Source organism: Hippoglossus stenolepis, chromosome 15 (genome assembly GCF_022539355.2).
Source record: "Hippoglossus stenolepis isolate QCI-W04-F060 chromosome 15, HSTE1.2, whole genome shotgun sequence".
In the NCBI taxonomy this organism is placed as follows: domain Eukaryota; kingdom Metazoa; phylum Chordata; class Actinopteri; order Pleuronectiformes; family Pleuronectidae; genus Hippoglossus; species Hippoglossus stenolepis.
The window spans coordinates 15,600,548-15,625,807 of record NC_061497.1 but is presented as its reverse complement, the minus strand read 5'-3'; the positions used below and the strand labels follow the sequence as shown (position 1 = coordinate 15,625,807).

Here is a 25,260-nt window from a genome sequence, read left to right as displayed (position 1 = left end):
ATCATCTAAAGATTCAAGTGGCTGCAGATACTTAACAGAGACACTCACACACCGAACCAGTGTATTCATCACTGAAACTACTTCAATCAACTAATCTGGCAGCTGGAAACCAGATGTTTCCAATGCAGAAAATGCTGATGTCTATTCAGTCTCACAATCCACTGTTTGTCCATTCAGGAGCAGAGACCTACTCCTCGTATTACCTCAGTATACTGTCAGTATTGTGTATACTGTTTTCACCACACATTTAATAGTATAGCATCCATCTGTAAACTGTCATTGTTGAGACCATTTAAAGTCTTTTTAGCAGGGAGTGAGGTTCCATACCTTCTATTTCTTCTCATTTTCCTTTTGTTTGTTTTTTGTGAATCAAAGTGATTGAATTATCAATAGGTTTTGATTGTTATCAAATTATTGGTTTTTATTTGAAAAGCATAGGTTGATGTTTTTGGAAGAAAATGGAATAAAACGTCATCTCAAGCTGAGCTCAGTTAGTTATTTGATGCCTCCTCCACAAACGCATTAGACAAATGATAACAGTGTCTAGACAGGCACTGATTCATGACTGGTTCAGTTCTGCAAGTGAAACTCACAGCTTACATTAATATTCACACAGAAATTCAGATGAAATTCATTTATTGATAATTAAGCATTTCAAAGAACATGGAACAAAATGTAATTTAAAACAAAATGATAATATTTGTGTTCATTGTTATTCATACAAGTTGAATGTGGCATCAAAAATCGTTGATTTGGGGGTGGGGAGAGAATGGGAGTCGTTGAACCAGCAACCGATCCTGAGCCAGGTTATTCAACTCTGAAATTGAGGGCCTACAGACGTGCTCTTAAGCAAGGCACTTAACCCCAAAGTGGCCCCAGGGGTACACGTTTACAAAAACTAGAACAATGCATCCTACCTACATGTCCCACGTTCAGCTCTGGATGTGATTGCCTGGAACTCTTGAATGACAGGCCGTCAGATACAGGACGTACTATCAACAATGTGCCTGCTTCAGATTTAGACTAAACGATGGCGTGCGTGTCCTCAAAAGTTGGTGTTCGAGCAGTCGGCATGTTGGGAGCTGGAATGTATGAGCAGAGAATGCTTGGGGGGGAAAAATGTTGGGATGTGAACTGGAAAATCGAAAGCAGGAAAAAATTTAAAAATAAAAAGAGTATCACCCATTTGAAAAAAGATGGGTGATCCATTCCCAACTTTCTGAAATTCCAAACGTCGGATGAGGAATAGAAAGTGTTGCCAAAGGTGTGTCTGTTTGTGTGTGTGAGTGTGTTTTGTGAGTGTGTACGTGTGTTACAGGGAGGGGCAGGAGTGTGTGATCTGCGTGTTTACCTTAGTGGGGGGACACCCCATCGTCCACAGCAGTTTCAGGCCTAACGCTGCTGTTTTCCCCATCCCACGCTACAGCTGCGTGTGGCGTACGTCCAGGGCAAGGGCTCAGTTTGGCTCCCTCCCACTCTAGCTGCAATAATCAGCAAGAGGAAGAAGGTGGCTGGAGCAGCAGCAACAACAAGGCATGCAACTAACAGTTCACATGGAGAAGGTGGAATAATGTGGAAATGTAGAGAGGCTATCTGTCACTTAAACCTAACGTAGCACTACCAGTTCAGGTGGCGAAACAGAAACAGGAGTAACTAGTGTGTGGTACAATTATGAACAGGACTATTGTCAGTCATAAAAACAAAATTCAGGCGAGATCAGGTGTAGATTATGATCATTGGCCCGTGTAATCTGGTTGACATGAATCAATGAACCCAAATACAATGCATCTAGATATACATGTGGCGTCAAACAACTCTTGAGGTGTGATATGGATGCAGAGACAGCCAGAGATCTTAGCCATGTGTTTCTGTTGAGATCACAAGAGGGGAAAAAGGAAAGGTCACGACCCTTCTCGCTACTGCTCGGGAAAGTCAGCGGCATTTACAAAAACCAAAACAACCCCAGTGTTCACCTACGGCGCCAAGACCGTCACCTCATATCCACTCAGTGAAGAGCCCTACGCTGTGCACATCAGCAACACGCCAAAGCACTGCATTTAGAAGAGACACACTCAGCCACTGATATCATTTCTCACCTTTTTTCTACAATTTCTAGAATCTGCATTTAAACTCGTTTGCGATGTCTTATTTTCCAGCGTGTTTCGTTCATATGCCAGAGGCGCAACCCCACTCAACACATGCTACAAGTATGACAGTCTTCCTTCTCAGCCAATAAAAGGGCTGCCTTGTATATACACAGACCGGTACAACAAATCAGTAGTCCTACATAATCTTGTCTACTAGCTATCTTCAACTGTTTAGGAGGAAACACAATCACTTCATCTTCAAATGAACAGTCAATATTTTTACCAAATGTTGGTTGAAATTACTTTTGCAGCTTAAAATATTTACACAAGTAGCAAATTGTACATTTTCTGGTATGAAAACTAGCTCCACTTTCCCTCTAAATCACTAGTGGTTTACTAATGTGAGCTGAAGCGTGACGGCAGCTGATGAGACCGGAACAAAACAAACGGTAGGAAAAGGTCAAAGAAAAGAGGAAATTCTTAATCTATCAAGGTCTGAATCTTTTGACATCATTGGCCAAACAATATTTGCAACCATTCTTCTGGAGTTTAGAAATTCAAATATGTAACAACAAAACCAACACGTCTCTTTAGGCTGGATTCTTCTACCAAGTTCTACCAAGGATCAAGATTCGAGTAGGATGGAGAGCTTGCTCCTCACACAGGATGCTCCGACAGTTATTCAAGACGAAACTAAAATCTGGAGGAAAAAATGCAAATGACCACAAGATTGCTTCTTCTGATAACCTTTGACCTAAGACTGACAAGATAAACTGTATTTTGTGTTTGCGTCGACTTTGAGATACATGGAGAGGCTGGGCTAAAAATAAAACAAGCGACGTAAATTATGACAACTCAGAGGACAACCAAGTCTAAAAACATCCACTCAGTATTTTTAACCTGTTCTCAAAGTTCTTTCAAAAGCTGCTACTGAGCCAAACTATGAAATCCTGAGCCTGCACAGTCACAGACTGATGACATCCGTCTGAAGTTAAACTAACTCCCACTTCAACAGCATGACCATCACTCCGTGAAAACAGGTTGGCTAAAATAAAAAAAACTAAGTCAGGGCAGGTAACCACAAAATCACTTTCTGATACAGTGAAGTTCGCTGCAGAGTAAACTGATCGACCTGCGACTGAGACAGTTTGAGTTTGAACGGTTTCAGTAGCTTGAAAAACCCGTCTGCTCAGTGAAACCAGCCTTAAACTTACTCGTACCACGACCCGGTCAATTTACACACATTCTCTATGTTAACCAGGTGAAGATTATTTACTAAGAAGGCAACAAATGATGAAATGTCTCCCGTTTAATGTCTGGACAAACAGTCTGGCTTTTACAAACAGGTCAATGTGACAGAATTCAAACCAAGGCCTGTTACATTCTCTACACAGGGCAGTGAGTGTGTGGACACAAATATAAATTTAAAATTGGTCATTATCATGGTGTACAAGCTTGTACAAACCTGAATGTCTGTTACTGCAAGAAAAGTTGTAACAAGTGGAAGAAAATATTTTGTATCCGTTAACAAAAAGTGTAAGATGGATGAGTTCCTGATTTTGACATAGCTCCACTCATCTGTTCAAACAGATGAACAGTTTTTTGCGACTCAGCATCTAAACGTAATTTTTTTTTTTTTAGATGACGCAGTTACAATTTTTATTTTGCACATTATACAATTAATTTAAGTAGAGTATGTAAGAGGCCTTAAACCAGCACTAAACAAAAAGCTTCAATGGAACCCAACCTTTCTGTAACTTAACCAAAGAAACGTTCAGCTGTGCCTCAGTAACATCAAACAAAAACTGATGCTTGAAAATATTCAAATATTAACTGTCCCACTCATCTCCACCTTTGTCCACTTGTTAACGCATATAATCAACCCTCTTAACAACGATAACCGACGGGCTGGCAAGTTACAGACTTGGGTAAAATGTACAAAAGGGGTGGCGCGCTTCATATTTAAAGCACATTCGAATTACAACCTTGCTCCCTCTCGGATTTTCCTCTTTAAACTGTCCCTCATGTAAATACACATGCACACACGCGAGCACACACAAACACACGCTCACACATCTGCAGTGTGGTAGGAGTGTGCTGGGGATGGAACTATCGATAAGGGGGTTCTGGCGTGTGGTAAGGGTAATCATGGCGCTGGGGCATGGGTTGCCCGTGTGCGGGTGTCTGCTCATACGGTGTGGATGCGGAGTAGCCTCCCGCTGCTGTGTAAGCTCCTGATGAATCATATGCTCCGTAGCCTCCAGATGGGTCATAGCCAGCCGAGGCGTCGTAGCTTCCTGACGAGGCGTCGTAGTTCCCCGAAGCGCCATATGTACCGGGCGGCGCGTAGGCTCCCGGTGCGGCATATGATGGGGGTGCCGTGTACGTCCCTGGGGGTGCAGGATTTGTGGTGGCGGCCTGTGTGGCTGGCGGAGGCGGAGGAGGTGGGGGAGGAGGATTGGTGTAGGCATACTGGAGGTACTGGTACTGTTGCTGGTATTGCTGCTGGTACTGTTGGTATTGGTGCATTTGCTGATAGTACTCTGTGTAAGACCTGGAGTGAAGGTTACCGTTGAAAAGGTAAGAGGGAAGTAAAAGAGAGAAAGGTCAGAGAGCAAATGGATGTTTTCAAACACATTTGTGAAGTTTTGCAAGTGCTGTACAAAAACTATTTGTTATGCATTAAATTAAAATGTTTCATGTACCTAGCAACAGGATCTGACCCTTCAGGTGTTGTGGCAGCTGTGTTTTCCTCTGGTACACCTGGTGGCGTCGGCAGCAGGGCACGTCGTTTGGGTCGTATCTGAGCGAAGGAACCCGGAACGGGGTCAGGGAGGAGTGGGGCTCGATTTCCTCTAATTGGACTGCGGTCCCGCTCGTTTTCTGAAGACGCTCCTTTTCTCCCCGCCTGCTGCTCTGCCAGAACCTTGTCAGTAAATACACATTACATGTAGAAAATTGTAACCAATGCACAAAATATAAATGGAAAAGAAAATTATAATTTTACACAAATAAAAAATTAAAAGACCTTCTGTCCTTCCTGAAAGAACTTGGCTCTTGCTGCCTCAAAAAGCGTTGTTGGATCTGGTCCACTCTGTGAGTCCGATTCATCAGCAGCGCTTGTTATGGTATTGTGATTGGCCATATCGGTGTACACCTGGTCAGCTACGGCACCATACACCTGGCTGGCAAGAGCACCGTAAATCACCCCATCTGCACCTTTAGCACTGGTAATGCCCTTCAGAGCTGCATAAGTGGGGTCGAAGGATGTGGTGTTGTAGAATGAGTTATGGACACTTTGCTGAACCTGCAAAGACAAATGAAAGACAACAGCATGTAAAAGTTAGGGAAAATATTCAAACCTGATTTATCTAAACAATACATCACAACATTATTGACTGCAAAGTTTGACGGTAAGTTTTTACACGGATCTAACCTTTTCAGAAATCATTCGTTTTCCCATGATAGTGGGCATCCTGTTCGACAATTTGGCTACATCTATATTAATGGTTTTTTGTTTGAAACACTTTTAACAGCTATAACAATTGCCGCCGTGATAAGCATTTTTACCTCTGTATAAGTAATCTCCATCTATAGTAACAACTGAAAACCAATGTCACATGATCAAGTACAGTGCATTCTAAAGGTTTTCGAGTTTCTCACATTTTGCAGACTTCTTTCTTTCAAATCAATCTACACACAATACTTCACAATGACAAAGCAAAAACAAGTTTTTGGAATGTTGTAAATTTATTAAAAATAAAAGACTGAAATATGCCATTTACATAAGTATTCAGACTGTTCACTAAGTACTTGGTTAAAGCACCTTTGGCAGCAATGACAGTCTCAAGTCTTCTTGAAAATGAGCCTACAAGCTTGGCACACCGTTTCTCCCATTCTTCTTGCTGGTCATTATCTTAAATCCTTCCCCAGATCTGTGTCTCGACAGAATCGTGTGTCTCGCAGGTCTACAGACAATTCTCTCTACCTCATGGCTTGGCTTTCACTCAGACATATATCACCTGTGAGACTTTATATAGACAGGCGTGTGCCATTCCTAATTATGTCCAATGAAATCCATTAGAATCAAGTTGTAGAAGCATCTCAAGGACCATTAATAGAGGTAGGATACACCAGAGCTCAGTTGCGAGTGTCATAACAAAGGGTCTGAATACTTATGTAAATGGTATATTTCTCTTTCATTTTTGATAAATTTACAAAACACTCCAAAAAACCGTTTTGCTTTGTCGTTGTGGATGAGTATTATGTGTAGATTTATGAGAAAAAATGAATTGAATCCATTCTAAGATGAGTCTGAAACATAACAAAACGTGGAAAACTCAAATCTCGTGGACTCGTGTCCAGCAGGCGTAAATATAGCAAACTTGAAGCACTTCAAACCTAAAAAGCTATTGGTGTGGATGTAGCATTAACTTACCTGTATGGGTAGTCCTGCAGCGGCCGCTGCAGCTGCTGCTAGCACAGCTGCTTGACTCTGGTGATGTTCTAATGATGGAGGAGGTCGGGGAAGAAGACCTTCTCTGCCGCCTGGGAGAAGAAAGACATGACGAGAGCTCTTTACAGCATTCAATTAAATACATAACATTGTTCAGGGAATCCTTCATCTCGAGCTTCTGATACAGTACCAGCATGATTGCCTCCATTTCCACCGGCGAGCTGGTTGATCAAAGGTTGTGCTTTGGACAGCTCTACGGCCAACTGACGGCCCTTGAACATGGTCCCGTTAAGTGCCTCGATAGCTACAAGGGCCTCCTCCTTCCTCTCCATATGCACAAAGGCATAGCCGACATTTGAGCATAATCTTGCTGTAGAGTAGAGAGGGAGCAGTGAGATCAGTGTTAGCTCTGAGGTCCATCTTATATTTTCATTCTCACCTTTTGTCCATTATTAACTTGATGGATTTAACACTTTAAACTTTGAAACCCAACTGTCTAGATAAAATTGCACTCACATAAACTTCTAAATAAAACTGCTGTAATTACACAATATTTCCAATATTAACAATAACTAACAATATTAGTTCACAGTATATTCAAAGAAATTGCTCATTTCAATGTATTTAAGATCTGATTAACAACGCACCTTTGACTTTATCACAGTCTAAAACTCTTCCAAATGTTGAGAACAGCCCGTGCAAGTCGTCTGCGGAACATGTTGCACTGAGGTTCCCTACAAACACCTTTGTGGAGTTGGGTGGGCGAGCACGGGATTCCTCTACCACCAGGGGTCTGCCTCTGTACTCTTTGCCATCAAGATGCCGTATGGCCCTGTAGATGCGAGAATTACCTCTGTTATTACCAGGTGAACAGCACAAGGCACAGAGTAACACAGCAGACACATTAGGCAATAATGAACTGTAAAAAACCCTGCATTATTAAATATGTATAATATACTCGGTTAATAGGTATCGTGCTGCTCATCTTTTGAATAAATAAACTTCTGTCTTATCTTAAGGTAAGATAATCCTTTAAGTACCACAGTGGGGAAATTTGCAAAGTTAACTAAGTTAAAGTCGTGTTTGACAGTCGACATTAACAAGCTCTGACAGGTTGGACTGGACAACTCAGCAACAATTTGATAAACTGGCTCAAACCTGATGGAAGTGGTTTGAAACTAAGCTTCCTGAGATGATTAAAGAATATAGAATTTGATATGCCCACTTCCGTTAGTCGTAAAAAATACACGAGAGGAGCGAGTCCTTCATCACATCGCACAGTTGAATACCTGTCCGCTGCCCCTTCTCCCTTCAGAGTCACAAAGGCGTACTGTCGGAGCAGGGAGCAGGTGTTGATCTCCCCATACGGAGCGAAGAGCTTGTTCAGCTCGTCGTGAGTTGCATCTAAAGGAAGGTTCCCCACAAACAACTTCACGTGGTCGGTCATCTCTGAATCAACCAGACATCTGCAAGAGAGTAAACAGGAGGCATCGGTTACGTTCGCCACGTAGGGTAGAGCTAATTAATCCGATAATCCAAGTTGGAAATCTAGATTAAAGCAAAATTCGGCATATACCCTATTTGTTTTTATTAAACTGAGGTTATTATTAATATAATGGAGTGTTTACACTGCCGCTAGCTAGCCGAGTGTTAGCTAAGCGAATAAAATTAACTTTCCCCGGGCGAAAAGCTGATCGCATGAAGTTAAAAGCAGTTTGGGAGCTTGCTGGGTTGTTTAACATCAAAGAAACACCAACATAAAACATCTTGAATGAGACGACGTGACGCCAGTAACATTAGCAGCAGTTAGCTTACAAACTACTGGCCATCTTGTGGAACGGCAGCATCGGCGACGTAGCTAAGCTAGGTAGCTAATGCTAACGTAGTGGGTTTTATCATTGTACACTGGAGTAATTGCTACAGCTAGATGTATATGAATGGCACGCGCTGCCATAACCAATATAAAGTACTTCTGCTGCTTTCAGGTTGAGTCTAAATAAAGCGGAGAAAGACGTTAAATACGGCAGCACGGTGCAGACTTCTTACCCAACGCGGTCCCGTAGCTGTATTTCAAACCTCACTTCCGGTTCCGGTGTGTCGGGGAGGAGAAGAGGCGACGCATCATCATCAGACTCACACAGGTCAAGTTCTTTTATTTTTAAATATACAACGTGAACAACGACAGATTAACTTGACTTCAGCATAGCTTTAGTTTATTGTTTTATCAGTATTTGAACATGAAGGGATTTTTAGGCGATTTTCTGCGAAGTGTGTGTGTGTGTGTGTAATCTGATCGATGTTTACAAGTACAAACACGAACTACTCATGTGAGTAAACATTAGAAGACTTTTGAGCAATGTTTGTGCAATGAGAGAATCAGAATAGGGTTTTATATCTTTTTTAATTATTTTATTTGCTGTGGTGTATTTGTGCACAAGTATAAATATAACAAATATAAAAGTAGGAAACACAAATTAAATATAAAATATACTGTAAGCACCAGGGGAGGGATTTTGCAATATGTTCTAAGTAAACACGAGAGACTAGATTGTGCAATGTATCATTAGTCAGTTGTTTGCCTAGGGAAGTTAAAGAGTTATCCAGTTTGAGTTATTTATTTAAATTATGCAGGTTTTTAATCATTTACATTGTTTACCAACCATCGCATTGCTATAAAACTTTACTTCAAAACCCCTTTTATCTCACTGAAAAGTCAAACCACTCCAAGGCCTGTGCAAAACACTTTGAAGCAGTACTAAAGTTTTACCTCTGGAGGATGCTGTTTCTTTTAATAAACACATACACACACAGAGTTATAATATAAAGTTAGATGTTAGGTGTTGTACCATGTATCTGTCCTGTATCAAACATTGTACATTACTGTTTTATTATCTCATTAACAACTCATTACATCAACAGTTCAGCTGAAGGTGCTGCTGGTCAAGCTACACTCGGACTCATGACTCACAGTCAGTACAGTCCTGTGGTGCAGACATGTTTTCAACAGGTGAGGTCAGGCGGGAGGAGGAGGAAGAGGAGGAGGAGGAGGAGGAGCCAGAAGAAGGAAGCAAGACGACTCCAGACCTGTGGACTCACCGGAGTTAGAGGAGAAGTTGACTTTCCATGTAGTAAACTTGGCTGCTGGAAGAAAAAAAAGGAGTATGGCATCATAAAGGGGATTAAGAGAAGGATCAGGCCAAAGAGGTAAACAACAATCCGGGCTGTGTTACAGTGGGAATCACGCTGTAGCTGATGTTAAAAAGTGTTGTGGTTGTCAGGAAGAGAAGTGTGTGAACAGTTAGAAGAGGAAATGTAGTTTCACAGGAATGCACGCTGCAGATCCAGGCAGATGTTGGCCTGTAGACCACAGCTTTGACAGAATGGAAGCCATTAGATATGTTCACATGTTATTATTATATCACTAATAATAGTAATAGCGCTTTATGTGGTGTTTGGTGTTTGCTGCATGTTTCCTCTTAGCATTGAAGCCCTGTCTGTGCCTGAGCTGCTGCACTTTACCAAGTCTGGACTTGCTGTCTCAATCCAGGCAGATTTACAGCGCAGGTGTGTGTCTGCTGCAGGCCCACCTACCTCCCTGTTAGAAAGACATGCAGCATGTTGAGGGGTGCATGATCAGCTGCAGGACTATTCATAACAATGTGTGTGTTTGTGTGTAGATGGCACAGCAGGAAGAACCCCTGTATGATTTCCCGGAGCCCACCCAGACACCAGAGCGGCCGTTCCAGGGGCATCAAAGAGGACAAGGCTCCTTGAGAAGCGTCAGCGTACTGGACCGCCTCCTGCTCACGGTGCCTGTCTGGCTTCAGCTGTCAATCAACCCTGCTACCGCGCTGCACATACTGCAGAGAGAGCCTCCTGGGGTCAGATACACACGTTTAGTTCTTAAATGGAGAAAATCACAAGAAAGCAAGCACACACACACACTCCGTGACCTTGTTTAGACCTTGTATTAACATCCGTCCTGAGATCCGATCAATCAGACCATGTCTGGGTCACATGTGACCACATTTTTTTCACCGTGTGAACGCAAAACCGCCATGGGCCGCCTACATAGCTGACGACCTCCGAGCTGCTACAGCTTCTTTGTAAATCAAATTAATTGTTATGCTTCTCAGTGATTTATTTGTGGCCACTATATCAACATTGACACTTTTCTTAAATTGGTGAAATCCTTTTTCATAGCAGAGCTGGGCATTCATTCAGTCCCTCCTGACTCTGCTCTCTTTCTCTCTCTCTCACACACACCGACACCTACACACAAACGTCTGTGAACTCAGACTGGGTAAAAACAGCATCATTTGGTCTTCACAAACTCACATACCTATGTGATTATTTGCATATAGAGCGGGGAAGTGAGATCCCATCACAAGTGGTCACTGGGGACACATTCAGGACACATTTTAATGCCAGGTGTACACAGACAATGTGTTTCTATGTCTTCCCAGCTAATCAGTTGTGTTGTCCCGCAGACATTCCTGGTGCGGAAGTCTCGCACATCTCAGAGAAACGTGCTGTGCGTGCGGCTGGTGGATGACAGCGTGCCGTCCTTCGTGCGGCAGTTTGGCATCAGGGAGGACCAGAGCAGTAAGTGCCCAACACTCTTAAACCTTAATGAGCTTTAACATGTGTCTCATCCCAAACACAGAAGATGAAATCTCTGGATCAGAAACATATAATCACAGCAGTTTGATTACACATTTGTGTCATATTAACACTTAAAGACTGATTTGCACTGCTGAGGTCATTTGGATGAACATGTACATCCTGCCATCCTTGTGTGATTACATTGTTTTAGTCCGTTTTCATATACTGTGTATGCAACTGTTTAGATTACTGTGATTTGGTTAATTTGGATAGATTTCAACAGACACAAAGCCGAAACACGGAAAACTTGTTTTTAATTATTTATTTTTATATCCCTGAAACAGCCAGTGGCCTGAGGCATTATGTTTTCAGGTCGTCTATCTGTTGCATTCTTGTGAACATGTTATCTTTAGAACGCTTTGAGGGAATTTTTCAACTTTGGTGCAAATGTTCAGTTGGAGTAATGGATTAATTTATTAGATTTGGGAGGCCAAAGGTCAAGGTCACCTGTCAAAACATGTTTTCGGCCTCTTAAACACGATATCGCAAGTCTGCCTCAGGTCTCAAATTTTGACTAGGTGTCACTCTGACCTAAAGATGAACTGATTAGATATAAGTGGTAGCTTACATACAATAAGAAGTGGCTGAAACTTTATATTGACAATAAATGATCAGAATGGAAACGTATCCAATGGGTGCCAATTAAAAATCTTTGTATGTATTATATACTTTTAAAATGGTTGGTTATTCACTCAGTGTGCTGTTATAATATAGACTTAGCCCGACTGGCATGATCCACACATCTAACTTGTAGATCACAGAAAGGATGAAATTGCCACTGTATCCCTGTTTACAGTAGTTTAATCATAATACAAATAACCACATTATCCCAGTAAAAAGTCAAATAACCCTAGAGGCAGTTTAACCACATCAATCCCATCTCCCTCACCCCAGCTCTGTGTCTGGAGACTTCGGCCATCAGTTTTCCAGATATGCCGAGACTCGTATCTTTCTACTGTGTCAGCAGGTAAAAGTTTATCTTTCTTGTATAACAACATTCCTTCCACTTCTATTGAGTCACCATCTATTTCCACATCGCTTGTCCATATTTATTGATCAACAGGAACCAATATTGTTTGTGTTCGTGTGTGTGTGTTTCAGAGATGTATTACCTTTCCCTCTGGAGCTTCCTGAAGCCATCGCAAAGGCAACATCACACAAAGAGCTGGAGTCCATCTCACATATGGGAATAGGTTGGTGAACACAACTCCTCGTTTCCTTACACATGATTTAGTAAAAAGAACCTTAAAGGGTTTATTTACACAAGGCGCTCACATATTAAACATAAAGTTACAGACTTCCAGCTGCTGGGAAACAAACATAAACTCTTCCATTGATGGATGACATGTTTATCCATTCATGCAAAAACTATACTAAGATTAGAATAAAAACTGAATGCAAAATTAACAAGATAAAGACAAATATTATTTACAATCACAAGATACAAATACAATATAGACTCACTCTATATGTGTAATGTCAGTGAAAAACTGACATTTATGTATTCCTGTGCAATATGTCCTTTTAATCCAGTTTTTTATTGTAAATGTGCAATGTGTCCATGAAATACAGACAGAAATACAGACAGAAATACAGATTTTTTGTGTTTGCTTTTTAACATGTTACAAAATAAAATTTAGAGGATATTTACAATGTTTTCAAGACATATTTTTTACTTCTTGTATTCAATACATTAATTATTGTTTTGTAAATTTGTCCAATTATCCAGATTAAGAATAACAATATTAATCCCTCAAAATTGACCAATTGAGCAAAACATAACAGTTTCACCACACTGAAAAAAACATCTGTATTGTTTTCTAGAGTTCTGGAGTTCACATCTGAACGTCCGAGGGCCGCGGGAGGCTCCCAAGTCCCGGAAGCACAAGGAGAAGAAGCCAGACTCTGTAACGCCAGCGCCACCTGCTGCTTCTCCACAGACCAGATCTGAAGGTACTTCTCAGCCCGACTCAGACCACCGGCCCAAGGCAGCACCTGAACCAGACGCAGCCACCAATCAATCAGCTCCCAACCCCACTCTGTTCCATGAGTTTTGTCCAATCACGACGCGCAGCCCCGGAGAGTTGGACTATGGATCCGGCTTGGGCGCTCTCTGCTTCATCAATCCGCTTTTCCTGCAGTCTCAGAACGTTTTGTCCCGACGGCGACAGCTCAAACACAGCCTCAAAATTCGACTTTCCACAGAGACATCCACCATGCTGCCACCGCCGCTCGCTCCGCCACCTCCACCGCCCCTAATGCCCAAAACTAAGGGGAGGTGTAAAGCAAAGAAAAAGAAACAGGGTGATGGAGGCGCCCAGCTCAGTGAAAGTCTTTCTCAGGGTGGGAACCCAAGTCAAGCCACCACCCAGGGTGATCCCGCAGCTCAGGACACCTCAGAAACTCTGACACAAACACAGGAAGGTCCCACTGGAGCACAAACACAGCTTCCGTCTGCATCTCCTCTCTCCCAGCCTGTGGAGCAGGAGCAGGAGCCGGGTCAAACTAAAGCTCGAGTCGAGGGAGCAGAGGCTGTCCAGCTCCCAACAGTGATGGACCATCTCCAAGAGGACTCAGACTACATGCAGCCCTCTCCAATTATCAGCTTCTCCGATCCTCCCTCACTCTCTCCTTACATCTCCCCTTACATGGCACCTCCTCTTTTCCTGAAATCATCATTGTCCCACTCTCCTTGTGACTCCCCCTGTGCCTCACCCTCCCTTTCACCTTATCAGTCCCCATCACTTTCTCCAAAGGCCGCCTTCCCCCTGTCACCCTTCTCTCAGCTGGCAGAGCAGGTGTATCACATACCCTCTGCCACCGCTTTAAGACCCGATCAGCAAAGATCAGAGCCAGACGCTGAGGAGAAAGGAGCAGCCACCGATGGAAATAAGGAGGCAGAAGATGAAACAAATGAGGAATTGGAGGAAGAGGAGGGTTTGGTTTTACAGATGAATGCTGCTTTTCTTAATGACACGGACAGCTGCAGTTCCTTTAGCAGTCTCGAGGGGGCAGCAGAGACTCACTCACTGCATGATCAGAACAGTGTGAACCTCTAGCAAACAGAAATACAAGACTATTAATTATGTTATGTGATATAATAAAGTATTGTGTAAAATTAGCACAGATATGTTGACAGCATTCAAGGAGCGTAGAATATTTTAGAAGCACAAAACCAAAACTTATCACGCACATACCTGATGTTTTGCATTTATAAAGTCGTGTTAATAGAAATTTTGTACAGTTTCTATCACCCTCTGTTTCCCGAGCATACAATAAAATATTTGACAGATTTTGTACCTGACAGGGTTTCCGTATCTCCTGACAATTAAATTGCAGACTTGAAACTTTCTTGAAAAATCACTGCAGTTCAGCATTAAACATCAGAATGACTTGAGGGTTTCTTGCTGCAACGCGAGTGGTTTGTTTCTTCTTTGAATCCTTCAGTCAATTGTCATTATTACATTACATCTAATTATAACCTAAATAATTTGAATTTCATTTATTTTGTGGCTCTGGTAGAAAAAAAATCCACTAAGATCTTATCAAACAATTTTTATTGTGTAGATCAACACTACATTTCTTCAGTACACTTTTTTTAGGCCTTCCAAACAACAATATTTTGAACAGTCAATTCATCTTTTAATTCTTTAAGCATTAAGTGTTTTTGTGTTACCATAATATCATCTTAAGCTTTCAGATAATCATGAACGCCGATGCTTGACAAACATTTAACTGAGAGGACTAGTTGTAAAGAACCTTTTTAGCCAAAAGTCAACTGTGAGTAGAGACAAAATATTTCTCATGATCATTTTGGGAAGATTTGTGAAGCCAATTTGTGACCAACAGTAATTTAAATAGACTGTTATACCCAGCATTGTAACCGTCAGGCAGCACTGGTTTAATGGAAACTTAACAGTACTTCTTATCAGAAAAAGAACTTTTCTAAACTCATCAAAAGGAATGATGTTGTTGTACTAAACTGAACTGGTGCTTTAAGAATATATGAGCTGGTGTCTTTTGACAAATGTGTTATGGCTTTGTTTGTGGTAATTTAGTCTCTCTATCGAAGTGTCCTCTTAAAGTTTTTTTTTTAAACATTCAATAAGTAGCACCTCTCTAATAACATTTGGCTAAAAAAAAGTGTTGATTTTAGCTGGAACTTTTGAAGCCTATGGATGGGACGTCCATCAACACCAGCAGGGGGCGTCTTTTTTGCTCATCTCCAGAAGGTCGGCCTCCAGCTTCTCTGCATCGTCCTGGAAGCGCTCGGTGAAGGAGCAGATCAATCCTGCCGCGCTGCCTTCATATTCCACCAGCTCAACACTGTCCCCTGGAAACCACACAGTCAGACAAACACTGAATTATCAACCCAAGAGGCTACAGCTGCTCCTGCTTACGTACTATCCATCTATTAACGAGTGTGAGATAATCCCCATAACAACAGGTCAAAAGTACACACCGTTGACTTTGGTGTTGGCCTGGACAAACATCTTTCGTGCTTCCTTCCTCAGCAGCACTGTCTCCCGAAGACGCAAGAAGTTGTGGGTGCCGGTGTCGCTGACAGTGGAGTAGAAAGCGTACAGAGCCCGGCCTCCTTCCACATCCGCGGTCGACTTTAAGACCTGCAAACGGGTGGAATCATGTTAATAAAAGAGGTTGGTAGTTCATTTTTTGTTGACTGATTTATTGATTAATTTGCTGATTGTCTTGATTAAACCACAATTATGTTTAGTTTATAAAAACATCAGAAAATAAGAAAATATCCATCACTGTTTCCCAAAGCCTGAACTGAGAGGTCTAATACATTCAGTCTATTATTATTAAAGACTAAGAAAAATCGACTAATAAGATCAGTGAAATATCAAAAACAGACCAGTTCTATGTCGGTTAACTAATGAACTTATAGTTTCTGCTCTAACTTTGATAATAGGGAATTCTCAGTAGTGTATTAGTGCAATAAGTTTATTTCCACAATATTGCTTTATTTCTTTAAAAAAGCCAACACATTTTTTTCTCTACTGTTCGAACCATTGAAGTAAAGATTTACCTGCAGTTTGCAGAGGAACCTGTGGATGGCGTTCTTGCCCACAGTGTGGATCTTGCTTCGGTCCAGTGTGATCCGAGCGTCGGGCTTGCCGTCCACCCCGGTCACTTCCTCCAGGCCCACCAGGCCCTCCCCGGCCTCCAGCAGAACACCCAGGATCACGAAACGAGCCTGCATGTGAGCCTGAGACAGACGCAGAAAACGCACACATGTGACATACAGTGTGTACACAATCTGACACTCATGTTTAGACTGAGGCAGACATACTATAAGCTGAATTATAAAACAACACAGACACATGAGACTGAGCCAGTCGGGCTGTGAGAAACAGACGGTTAATGGTCTCTACATTGACGTCTCTTGTAAACACTGATCGCCCGACACTATGCGTCTCTGATATTCTACATAACTGAAACTTATGAGTCATTTTATAGGTTGTGAGCCAAGGCCTGTATTATCCAGGCCAATTATCCAAGTATAAACTATTTGACTGATACAACATTATAAATATTTTGCTGTTCCTTTACCATGAGATTTAAAGATTTCACACTAAAACTTTACAAACAACCACCACTGAATAAACTAATGACTTTTTGTGTACAACATAGCAGATGTAGAGTCAAACTACCAAACTATTCTGCATCAATCATGTGATCACTTCAGTTTTCTTAGTAAATTATATACTTTAATGTCAGAAAGTCACTTTATAAATGTGTCTTATTTCTCACCCTCATCCAAGAACTTTTTAAACATGTTTGGCTTTTATATGATAAAAGACATAGATAGATCTATATATATATATATATATATATATGAGCAAAATAAGCAGTCAGCGCCGTGACTGAGTAAACAAATGCCAGTCTGAAAAATTGGATTCCAACAATCAGGCTTTGTGATGTCACAAACCTAAGAAACCAATCCTGTCAACTTGTGGGAGGAGCTCAGTAGCTGTAAAAGGTTCCTTAAGTGCAGGTGATCACTAACTTGTTGATTCCAGTCACAAAATGGAGAAGGAAGAAGTAAATCTAAGCTATTTTAAGGGGAATTCTTTATAGAAAAAACATTTAAATATGTAATTTTGATGAACAAATAGTTTGGAGTGGGCCTGTTAGTGTAATACAGGCCGAGTCCAAGAAAAGAGAGATGGCTATAGAGATTACCTGTCTCCAGCTCTTGCTCTCAGTTGTGTAGAACTCCAGGCCCAACAGTCCAGCTCTGACCATACTGAGCCAGTTGATATACACTACGTCCTCGGCGTCCTCGTCTTCGTGGCCAAAGATACTGGAACACACAAACACACACACAGACACGTCAGTAAATAGGTTGGTCACCCGGATTTATCAGTACTAATAACCTCTCCACTCAGATTATTTGATTGGGCCTAAATGACGCGATGAGATCCATAACTTGTTTTGTCAATAATTGAAAGCTACAGCAAAATCTTTGGATTATATTTTATGAAGATGTTTTTTTATGTCTTTGATGTGTAAAAAACATTTTCTAGTCTACAATTTAAATTTTCTATTGGCTCGCCTTGCTACATAAATCACACCCAATAGCAAATCACACCGACATACTTCATTCATTTTGAGGTAATGCGGCCAAAGTCTCACATCATAAATAACACTCACATCTAAAAAGCCACATATTCAATGCAGCATTAACTTCCCAGATGTGATTAACTGAACGTCACTGAGCAAAACAGCTTCAGTGTCAACAACTCTGTCGGCTGGCAGAAGCTCAAACGTAAACGGGTTGACAATGGCTGGGATAAAAAAAATTTAAAAATCCTCTTTGTCCTCATTCTGTTCCTGAGAGATGGAAGAGGTGTATTCTCTTCTGCCGCCCCTGTCAGCATCCATTGTGCACGCTTCTCTCTGTTACTTATACATTTCAAATGTACAGAGATACAGGTGTAGGAGGGTTTATAAACTATTCAACACATACCTGAGTACTTTCTTGATGAGACACAGGTAGAGTCCGACACACTCGGCGCGGCATTCTTCATAAGAGGAGGCGATGGTGGAGAATTTACTGTCCCACGTCTCGCTGCCCCGATACCAACTGGACACCTGAAAGACAAGCTCACACTTATCAGTCACTTGTTCACCAGCTGGATGCAAAGTGAAACACTGGAATTACGTTCAGTCTGTGCAGTGAGCAGGTAAATGTACACACACAAAAGAAAAACTCACCGGTTCTCCAGTCTCTGGGTTGATCACCTTGTTTTGGTCGAAGTTGAACTTGCCTTCGTCATCCTTCGTAAATAAAAACACACCAATCCCGATTTAGATTTTACAACCCTAGTTGTCCAAGTCCCAGTAAGTGGTAAATGGACTGCATTTAAATGTTGCTGACTGTATACTGTTTAAATTTCTTTCCTTAACATAACATGGAAAGTTAAGGGCAACAGACATTTTCTAACTTAACATTGTGGTTGTTGTTTTCAGCTAATTGCTTGTGTATGTGGTATTTAACATTCATGTGACCACAAATGGTGCAGCCTAATTCTGTGGTGCTGACATCACTTCACTTTAATGGACACGCGACCACAGTCAGTGAACTGTTTTCCATCAGTAGACAGTATCAACTACACAATGTACAGCCACAGAGAACACTTACACAATAAATTAGTATCACAATATTCCCATGTAATGTATCACAATTCCATTTACAGGATATAAAACCATATGTTTGACTAACCTTGACAAACAGTTTGCCGCTTCCATGGCCCAACAGCTCATGAAGTCCAACCTGCACCTCGAACGATGGGCCCTTCCACTTGATAAACAGATCCTAGAGCAACAACACACAAACACAAAGGATTGGAGTGTGTGACAGGCAAGAGCAGTTGTGTAAGAAACAGGCTAGTGTGTTACCTTGTCTTCCTCTTGCAGGAAGGTGAGTTTTTCTTTCTGTGTAGCGTAGGCCACAGCCAGCACGTTGCCTAGCGACACGTTTTTAAAGCCCTCTGACTGTCTGATGTCGTCGTCTGTACAAAAACACACACAAACACTATGTAAGTGTAATACCGCACTGTAATTTCACAATTTAAAACCATGTGAAATGGGTAAATGTGAAGCTTTTCAACAGCGTCTGACATCTCAGTGCACGTACAGTTGGGGATGTTGATGCCAGCTGGTATTCCACTGCCAGCGAAGGTGAGAACATCCAGCGAGGTGAAGTCGGGTTTAAGGAAAATGTCCTTCTCAAACTCCCTGGGCCAAGGCAGCTCAGGAAGCAAGACCTCCGCTGAGCTCACCAGCTTCGCGAAACGCTCACTCATCGCCTTGTTCACCACAGCAACAAAACCTGGAAGTGAAACCACAAGACCGGAATTAAGAAGAATATAAAACCCACAACCCTAACGACGAATCAGAAACTAAAACACAAAACTCAAGAAAAATCATACTCCTTCAAAAAAAGAAAAGACCATGAAATATGAATCCTCCTGCATTATGAATTATGTAGACATTCTGTACAGCATCTTTTATTCATTCACACATGAGCTGCTCTCTTTGAAAGTGAGTAAAGCTACATTTTATATTAAAAACAATTACATATTGACAATGGTTGGCTAGCAGCATTCACTCATTTTCTTTTTTAACACTAAATTGTGATGATTTAAATTTAATTTAAATTAAATTATTTTTGTATATGTGGTGTTTTAGTTGCTAAGTGACAAGGTTAATATTTCCCCAATAGTCTTCAACTTTGTATCACAGCCATAAAACCTGGAGAGGTCCAGAGTCTCACTATCATCAGTCAGTGCAGCGTTACCTTCAAACTCTCCTCTGGAGCCAAATGGGTCTCTGTAGCTCTCTATGAAACCTATGTAACTGAGAGAAGAAGAGAAGGAGGTGTCATAGGGAATAAAGGGCAGAGGGAGAAAGGATCAGGTGATTTACACAATAGAGATTGATTAAACAGCAGATGCAAAGGTCAACAACCAAGAAATATTACGAATGAAGGTTTGGTCTACAAGGAAGTGACAGATTGATAAGACAATAATTCCTCACCGTCTTATGTTTATATATTTGAATGTCTATATTTGGCTTTTTTCTAGTTGACTGGTTTGTTGCATCACTGCTTTCACATGCACCTGGTGATGTGTTTAATATATTTGGACATGTTTTGAATAAACAGGCAACCAGTACTCCGTAGCAGCAGCTGCTGCTGGGACTCATCAACACAAGTGCAGTTGTTGGATCACGACAACAGCAATGACAACTGATTCTCCAGTTCAGGTTCTGTGCACTGAGCCCAGCTTCATTGAACTTTGAATAAACAGGCGAACAGCTCTTTGTGCAGCCTGTCTTCAGTCACTTTTACGGTTTCAGAAAGAAAACTGCAACCATGATAACCACAGGCGAAACAAACAGCCCAGTCCAAACTGGCATGTTTAGAAACCTGCAATGAACTACTAGTTTAAATAAAGAGTCCTCTTGCATCATATAATCAAATAGCAAAGTCCACAGATCTTCCAGCTGCACACTTTGGTTTCAGTTATACACAACAACAGGTTTGTTTTCTGCATTAACTCCATCTTTCATAAATATAATAAAACACAATGTTAAAATGCTTTTTTATCGCATGTAAAGACATCAACGGTTCTTTCAAATTATGAGTTCTGAGGTTTCATTTCCAAGATCCGTTTGGAATTAAGCAGGCACTAAATAATGGAGCCACCTTCACTTCACATGTTCAGTAGATGTTACTTTGGCTCAGTGGACTCACCTCTCAACAATTGGTCCTTTGTCTTTGATCCAAAAGCGAGAGCCTTCTTTGTGGGCTTCAACTGAGCCAAGGGTGAAGCTGCGTTCATACTCTTCCAGCATTTTTCTCTGGTTCTCATTGGCAGCGTAGCCCTGTGTCGAAAATTTGGAAACAGAAAGATAATATGAAAGTGGAAAGGTGGCAGAGGAAACTGTTTCTAGGAAACTTGGATACATTTATATTGTTAAACTTCATATTCTGGTGAATTTGTTCCTGTAGTACTCAACAGAATTTTTGGGAGCACAGACTAAACATGGACTACACACCCCATTTGTTTCCTGATCTCTCACCTGTGCTTGTTGGAGGTAATAGCTGACTTTCTCCATGAGAGGAGCGTAGTCTCCTCTCTTCACAGTGAACTCTTTGTCTTCAAAGCTGAAGCTGCCGCAGGACGACTCGCATTCACCGTCCACAGCACAATCTGAAGCAGCAGAGAAGATTTAGACTGTAAAGCATCGTCAACTTTCTCCAAATTCAATTGTCAGTAATAGTTGTGTATTTGAGATCACAGGGTAGAATGTCTTTGATACAACATGAGGACTAACATGATGTGATACAAGTTCACATATACACATAAACATGGTTAGTGATAGTTGCTGATAGTTATAAATATTATTCTGATTCTCATGTGAAACTCAGTTTACGTCTCTCTACAATTCTTACCTTTCTGCACAGCTGAGGCCAAGCGCACCTCATAGCAGGCTTTCCCTCCATTGTCCCTCTTGAAAAGACGTGTGTTGTATGCCGAAAGTTTCTAGAGTAAACACAGCACAAATCAAATTAGACTGAAATATACATGACAAGAGCAGGAAAAAACACAAAGACAGGACGAGCCATCAAAATGCAAAAGAGATAAAAGGAATATTATAAGTCAGGCTTCAGCCAAAATCAACAACATGAGAGAAAAGCTTACATGTTACAGGAGAAATGGACAAGAATGGTGGCAGCAAGAGCATTGGATGTGGGGGTGAATTCACTTTACCTTTGAGTCAAGGAACTTCTGAGCCAGCTCAGCATCCTCCAAGCAGCAGTTTCCTGAGAAGTAAGTGGTGATTCCCTAAAGAGAAGAAAAAAGCGTTAATGAACCATGTATTTTCTCATGGGGTCAGAGAGGCAGGTCACTTGTTCTGCTCACTGGAAATTTGAGGTGTGGCAATGGTGTGGTCAGCAGCCAATCTGAAAACACCAGCCTGTCGACAGTTGGACCTGTGACTTGAAACGTTCAAAGTCTGACACGGGTAACATTTAATAAATGAAACAGGAAATACCTGCTACAGAGACAAACGCCACTAATGCCAGCCCTAAAGCAGTGTGCAGAATTTAACTAATCAAATATGTCAAGTCTTGAAAACTTAAAACAAACTTTTTTGTTAAACAGGCAAAAATGATTCAGTCCAAGCTGGCTGAACTCTGCACTGAACCCACCTTGTCGCCCAGACCCAGTTGTTTCTGTCTGTCTTCCAGAGAGTAGAGAAGACACGAGCAGCTGTTCCACAGCGCCTCCATCTCAGTGGGCTGGTCCTGAAATGCCTGGCTGGCCTTCACCAGAGCTTTCAGCTTGTCCTGGGTGGACATACCACAGATGAAGAGGGCTTCAAAATATATTGCAGCAGTAAAGAAGCATTATGGATCATACACTGAAACTTATATTGACACATTTAAGGTGTTTAATGGTGTTCTTGTAGTATCAGAAGACTGTACAGATGCTTTTTGTGTCCACCACCTATAAAACTGTTCACAAAGCAGGAGTGGGTTTTACATATGAGACAGCAGGCCTTCTTACCTGAGGCAGATTTGGGATGAACTTTGTGTCACCAAAAGACTTGTAGTTTCCCATGTTGGCATACAGACCTGCTGCATACACCAAGAAGGCCTACATGTGAAAAACAAGAAAAATGTATTTAAGTATTTTAAGTATGTGGCAAAAACTTTCCATGAGTCTGTATTTGGTTGTGGATGAAAGAGTGAGCTAAGACATGAGGAGAAACAGCCACAGATTACTAGACGGTGTACCTGGTACTCCTCAGAGCTGAGTCCAGCTGCTGTGGCGACCTGTGCCAGCTGTGAAGGTGTCTGCTTCCTGAAGATTTTCTGCAGCAGGACAAAGATGTCCGCCGATTCAGGGGACGTCTGCAGCAACACTGCAAGACCACCATACCTAAGACAGGCGACAGTTTTTTGATCAGGTGAGATATTGCTTTTCGCAGTACCCATTCCATTAAAACCTATTGATTTGTTTATGTCAATAGTATTGACTTCAACTTGCAACATATACAGATTAGTAACGTACCAGGCGGAACGCGACAGGTAGTGGGAGTACATCTTCTCCTGGGGTGAAAGCAAGCGGAAGGCCTCCCCACAGTCAAGTGCAGAGATGCCAATGTCATTCGGGAGGTAGTACTGAGAGTCCACCATCTTCAGACAGAGGTTCACCGACGTTGATAAGGAACTGAATTAAGATGGGGGGGGGGGAAGGAGAAAGAGAAGGAAGGAAGTATATGTTTAGTAGAATATGAAAAAAGGAAAAAAAAGTGGCTGTTGGTTTTTTGACACCATGAGCTCTGCCTGTCTGCAGCAGGTTCAGCAGCCTGATTATTGTACAAACACGCATTATCTTTATCTATCATTATGGAAATAGCTCATTAGTTTACTCAGCAGTTGCCAATTTAATAAGTAACGGTAGCTGTAGTAATGCAGTAATACAAAAGTCCCCCCCTTCATGAAAAATGAAGTAATCCTGCTTCCTGGTAACTGTTATAAATAGTTGTTGACTTGTTTTAGATGCTGTTGAACTGTACTGTATTATAGAGTGAGCTGTTATTTAGCATACCCCCATACAAATACATTGAAAATTGGTTAGATACAAGAATAAGTACTAAGTCATAATCAATCATGAAATGACATTAGCTGACAAATAAGTAACTGTCCACTGACTAATCTAACAACAATAATATTTCAATCACTGATACATTAATGGATTCTGATGTTTGTTTTGTTATAGGTGGGCTTTTCTTATGGTTCTTGACAGCTCTGAAGAGACAGACGATGAACTGAAGTGTTGACACTGTCAGGATACAGTTACAGCATCAAGGAGGTAAGTTAACACGCAAAACTGTTGGGACTCAGACAGAAGCGAAACACCTGCCAGCAGACAGTGTCCAATAGAAATAAACGTAACTGAACCGTGAGAGTAGTAAATCACCGAGGCCAGGTTTCTTTTACACTTTTCATTAAAACCCCTCAAAATTAGAAAAAGTTGCAGAGAACGAGCTGCAGACCGAGAGCAACGTGTTTAGAACCACGAGACAACAAACAGCGGGACAACAATAAAACCTCACATTTAAATAAACAGCGTTCAGACGCTCAACGACTGCTCAGCTCAGTGTTAACATTAGCTCCTAGCGTGCATGCTAAGCCGGCTGCTGCGTTTGTAGCGTTTAAACGCACCAACCACGACTTCTGTGAGCAAAGCATCAGGCAGAAAATACAATTTAACCTCTTCCTGTACACGCCCGGCTGCTATTCAGGGCGTTTGAACAGGTATAAATGTTAAAATAAACTCAATAGCTTGTTACCGTGATTTCCTGGAAGAGCTAAAGTCAAATTGCAGTCTCACGCTGCACACTTCCTGCATCCATTCAAAAACCAGCCCGCCCCTCGACCAATCGCAGCTCGGATACTGTGATTGACAGCTGGTTGAACCAGTAGCGTCGCCGGACTGCACGAATATCATCGCAGCAATATATCGACGTTCAAAGTCAAACACACGAGCTCTAAAGTAGATGCTACGGATCACATAACAGCTCCTAATGCGATATCAGCTATAGTTGAAAATGTTCTCTTTGACTGGAATAAATACCGCAGGTTTATCCATGCACGGACACGCGACGAGGTGGCCGAGTGGTTAAGGCGATGGACTGCTAATCCATTGTGCTCTGCACGCGTGGGTTCGAATCCCATCCTCGTCGAACACTTTTTCCATCTTTGGAGCAGTTTTAACATGTTTTACCTCTGAACGAGACACGTTAGCAACAGAGGCCACAAACGTGTTCGTCTGGAAAAGGTCACTTTTATCTTCCTGTGGTCTCAAGTCTCTTCTTCTTCTTATTGTCGGGTTCAAACTGACGTCAAGGCGCATTACCGCCACCTGCTGGATCTACTTCTTCTTACATCCTTGTTTTCTGTCTACCCGAGGTGAGTGACGACCCTCCTCTTTACCTTTGCTTCTA

General features: G+C 41.7%; 3 protein-coding genes and 1 non-coding gene across 7 annotated transcripts; 2 read left to right on the top strand and 2 right to left on the bottom strand.

The window, feature by feature from the left end:
• Nucleotides 1-3,376: 3,376 nt before the first annotated feature.
• rbm14a (RNA binding motif protein 14a) lies at nucleotides 3,377-8,661 on the bottom strand. 2 transcript variants are annotated; one of them, XM_035178543.2, is made up of 8 exons: nucleotides 8,590-8,661; nucleotides 7,833-8,009; nucleotides 7,191-7,375; nucleotides 6,734-6,913; nucleotides 6,526-6,635; nucleotides 5,116-5,394; nucleotides 4,793-5,013; nucleotides 3,377-4,641 (listed from the first exon to the last, which is right to left on the bottom strand). In XM_035178543.2, the coding sequence occupies exons 2-8, from the start codon at nucleotides 7,988-7,990 to the stop codon at nucleotides 4,197-4,199; spliced, it is 1,578 nt and encodes a 525-aa protein (XP_035034434.1). In that variant the 5' UTR covers nucleotides 7,991-8,009; nucleotides 8,590-8,661; the 3' UTR covers nucleotides 3,377-4,196. The 2 variants fall into 2 exon arrangements, with proteins under 2 accessions (XP_035034434.1, XP_035034433.1); XM_035178542.2 differs by lacking the exon at nucleotides 8,590-8,661 and adding an exon at nucleotides 8,359-8,583.
• Nucleotides 8,638-14,584, top strand: LOC118122087 (ras and Rab interactor 1). Its single transcript, XM_035178540.2, has 7 exons — nucleotides 8,638-8,684; nucleotides 9,463-9,747; nucleotides 10,221-10,424; nucleotides 11,034-11,148; nucleotides 12,103-12,175; nucleotides 12,310-12,401; nucleotides 13,033-14,584. The coding sequence occupies exons 3-7, from the start codon at nucleotides 10,221-10,223 to the stop codon at nucleotides 14,265-14,267; spliced, it is 1,719 nt and encodes a 572-aa protein (XP_035034431.1). The 5' UTR covers nucleotides 8,638-8,684; nucleotides 9,463-9,747; the 3' UTR covers nucleotides 14,268-14,584.
• Nucleotides 14,585-14,748: 164 nt separating this feature from the next.
• On the bottom strand, nucleotides 14,749-25,181 carry dpp3 (dipeptidyl-peptidase 3). Of its 3 annotated transcripts, none has more exons than XM_035178282.1 (19): nucleotides 25,041-25,181; nucleotides 23,322-23,480; nucleotides 23,045-23,189; nucleotides 22,815-22,904; nucleotides 22,457-22,594; nucleotides 22,014-22,088; nucleotides 21,695-21,785; nucleotides 21,322-21,452; nucleotides 20,993-21,123; nucleotides 20,036-20,094; nucleotides 19,373-19,567; nucleotides 19,135-19,247; nucleotides 18,959-19,051; nucleotides 18,451-18,513; nucleotides 18,203-18,327; nucleotides 17,416-17,536; nucleotides 16,259-16,438; nucleotides 15,671-15,833; nucleotides 14,749-15,541 (listed from the first exon to the last, which is right to left on the bottom strand). In XM_035178282.1, the coding sequence occupies exons 2-19, from the start codon at nucleotides 23,444-23,446 to the stop codon at nucleotides 15,399-15,401; spliced, it is 2,181 nt and encodes a 726-aa protein (XP_035034173.1). In that variant the 5' UTR covers nucleotides 23,447-23,480; nucleotides 25,041-25,181; the 3' UTR covers nucleotides 14,749-15,398. The 3 variants fall into 3 exon arrangements, with proteins under 3 accessions (XP_035034173.1, XP_035034172.1, XP_035034170.1); XM_035178281.1 differs by lacking the exon at nucleotides 25,041-25,181 and adding an exon at nucleotides 24,891-25,031; XM_035178279.1 differs by lacking the exon at nucleotides 25,041-25,181 and adding an exon at nucleotides 24,607-24,756.
• On the top strand, nucleotides 24,918-24,999 carry trnas-gcu. Its single transcript has one exon. It is a non-coding gene; the product is annotated as a tRNA-Ser (tRNA).
• Nucleotides 25,182-25,260: the final 79 nt, after the last annotated feature.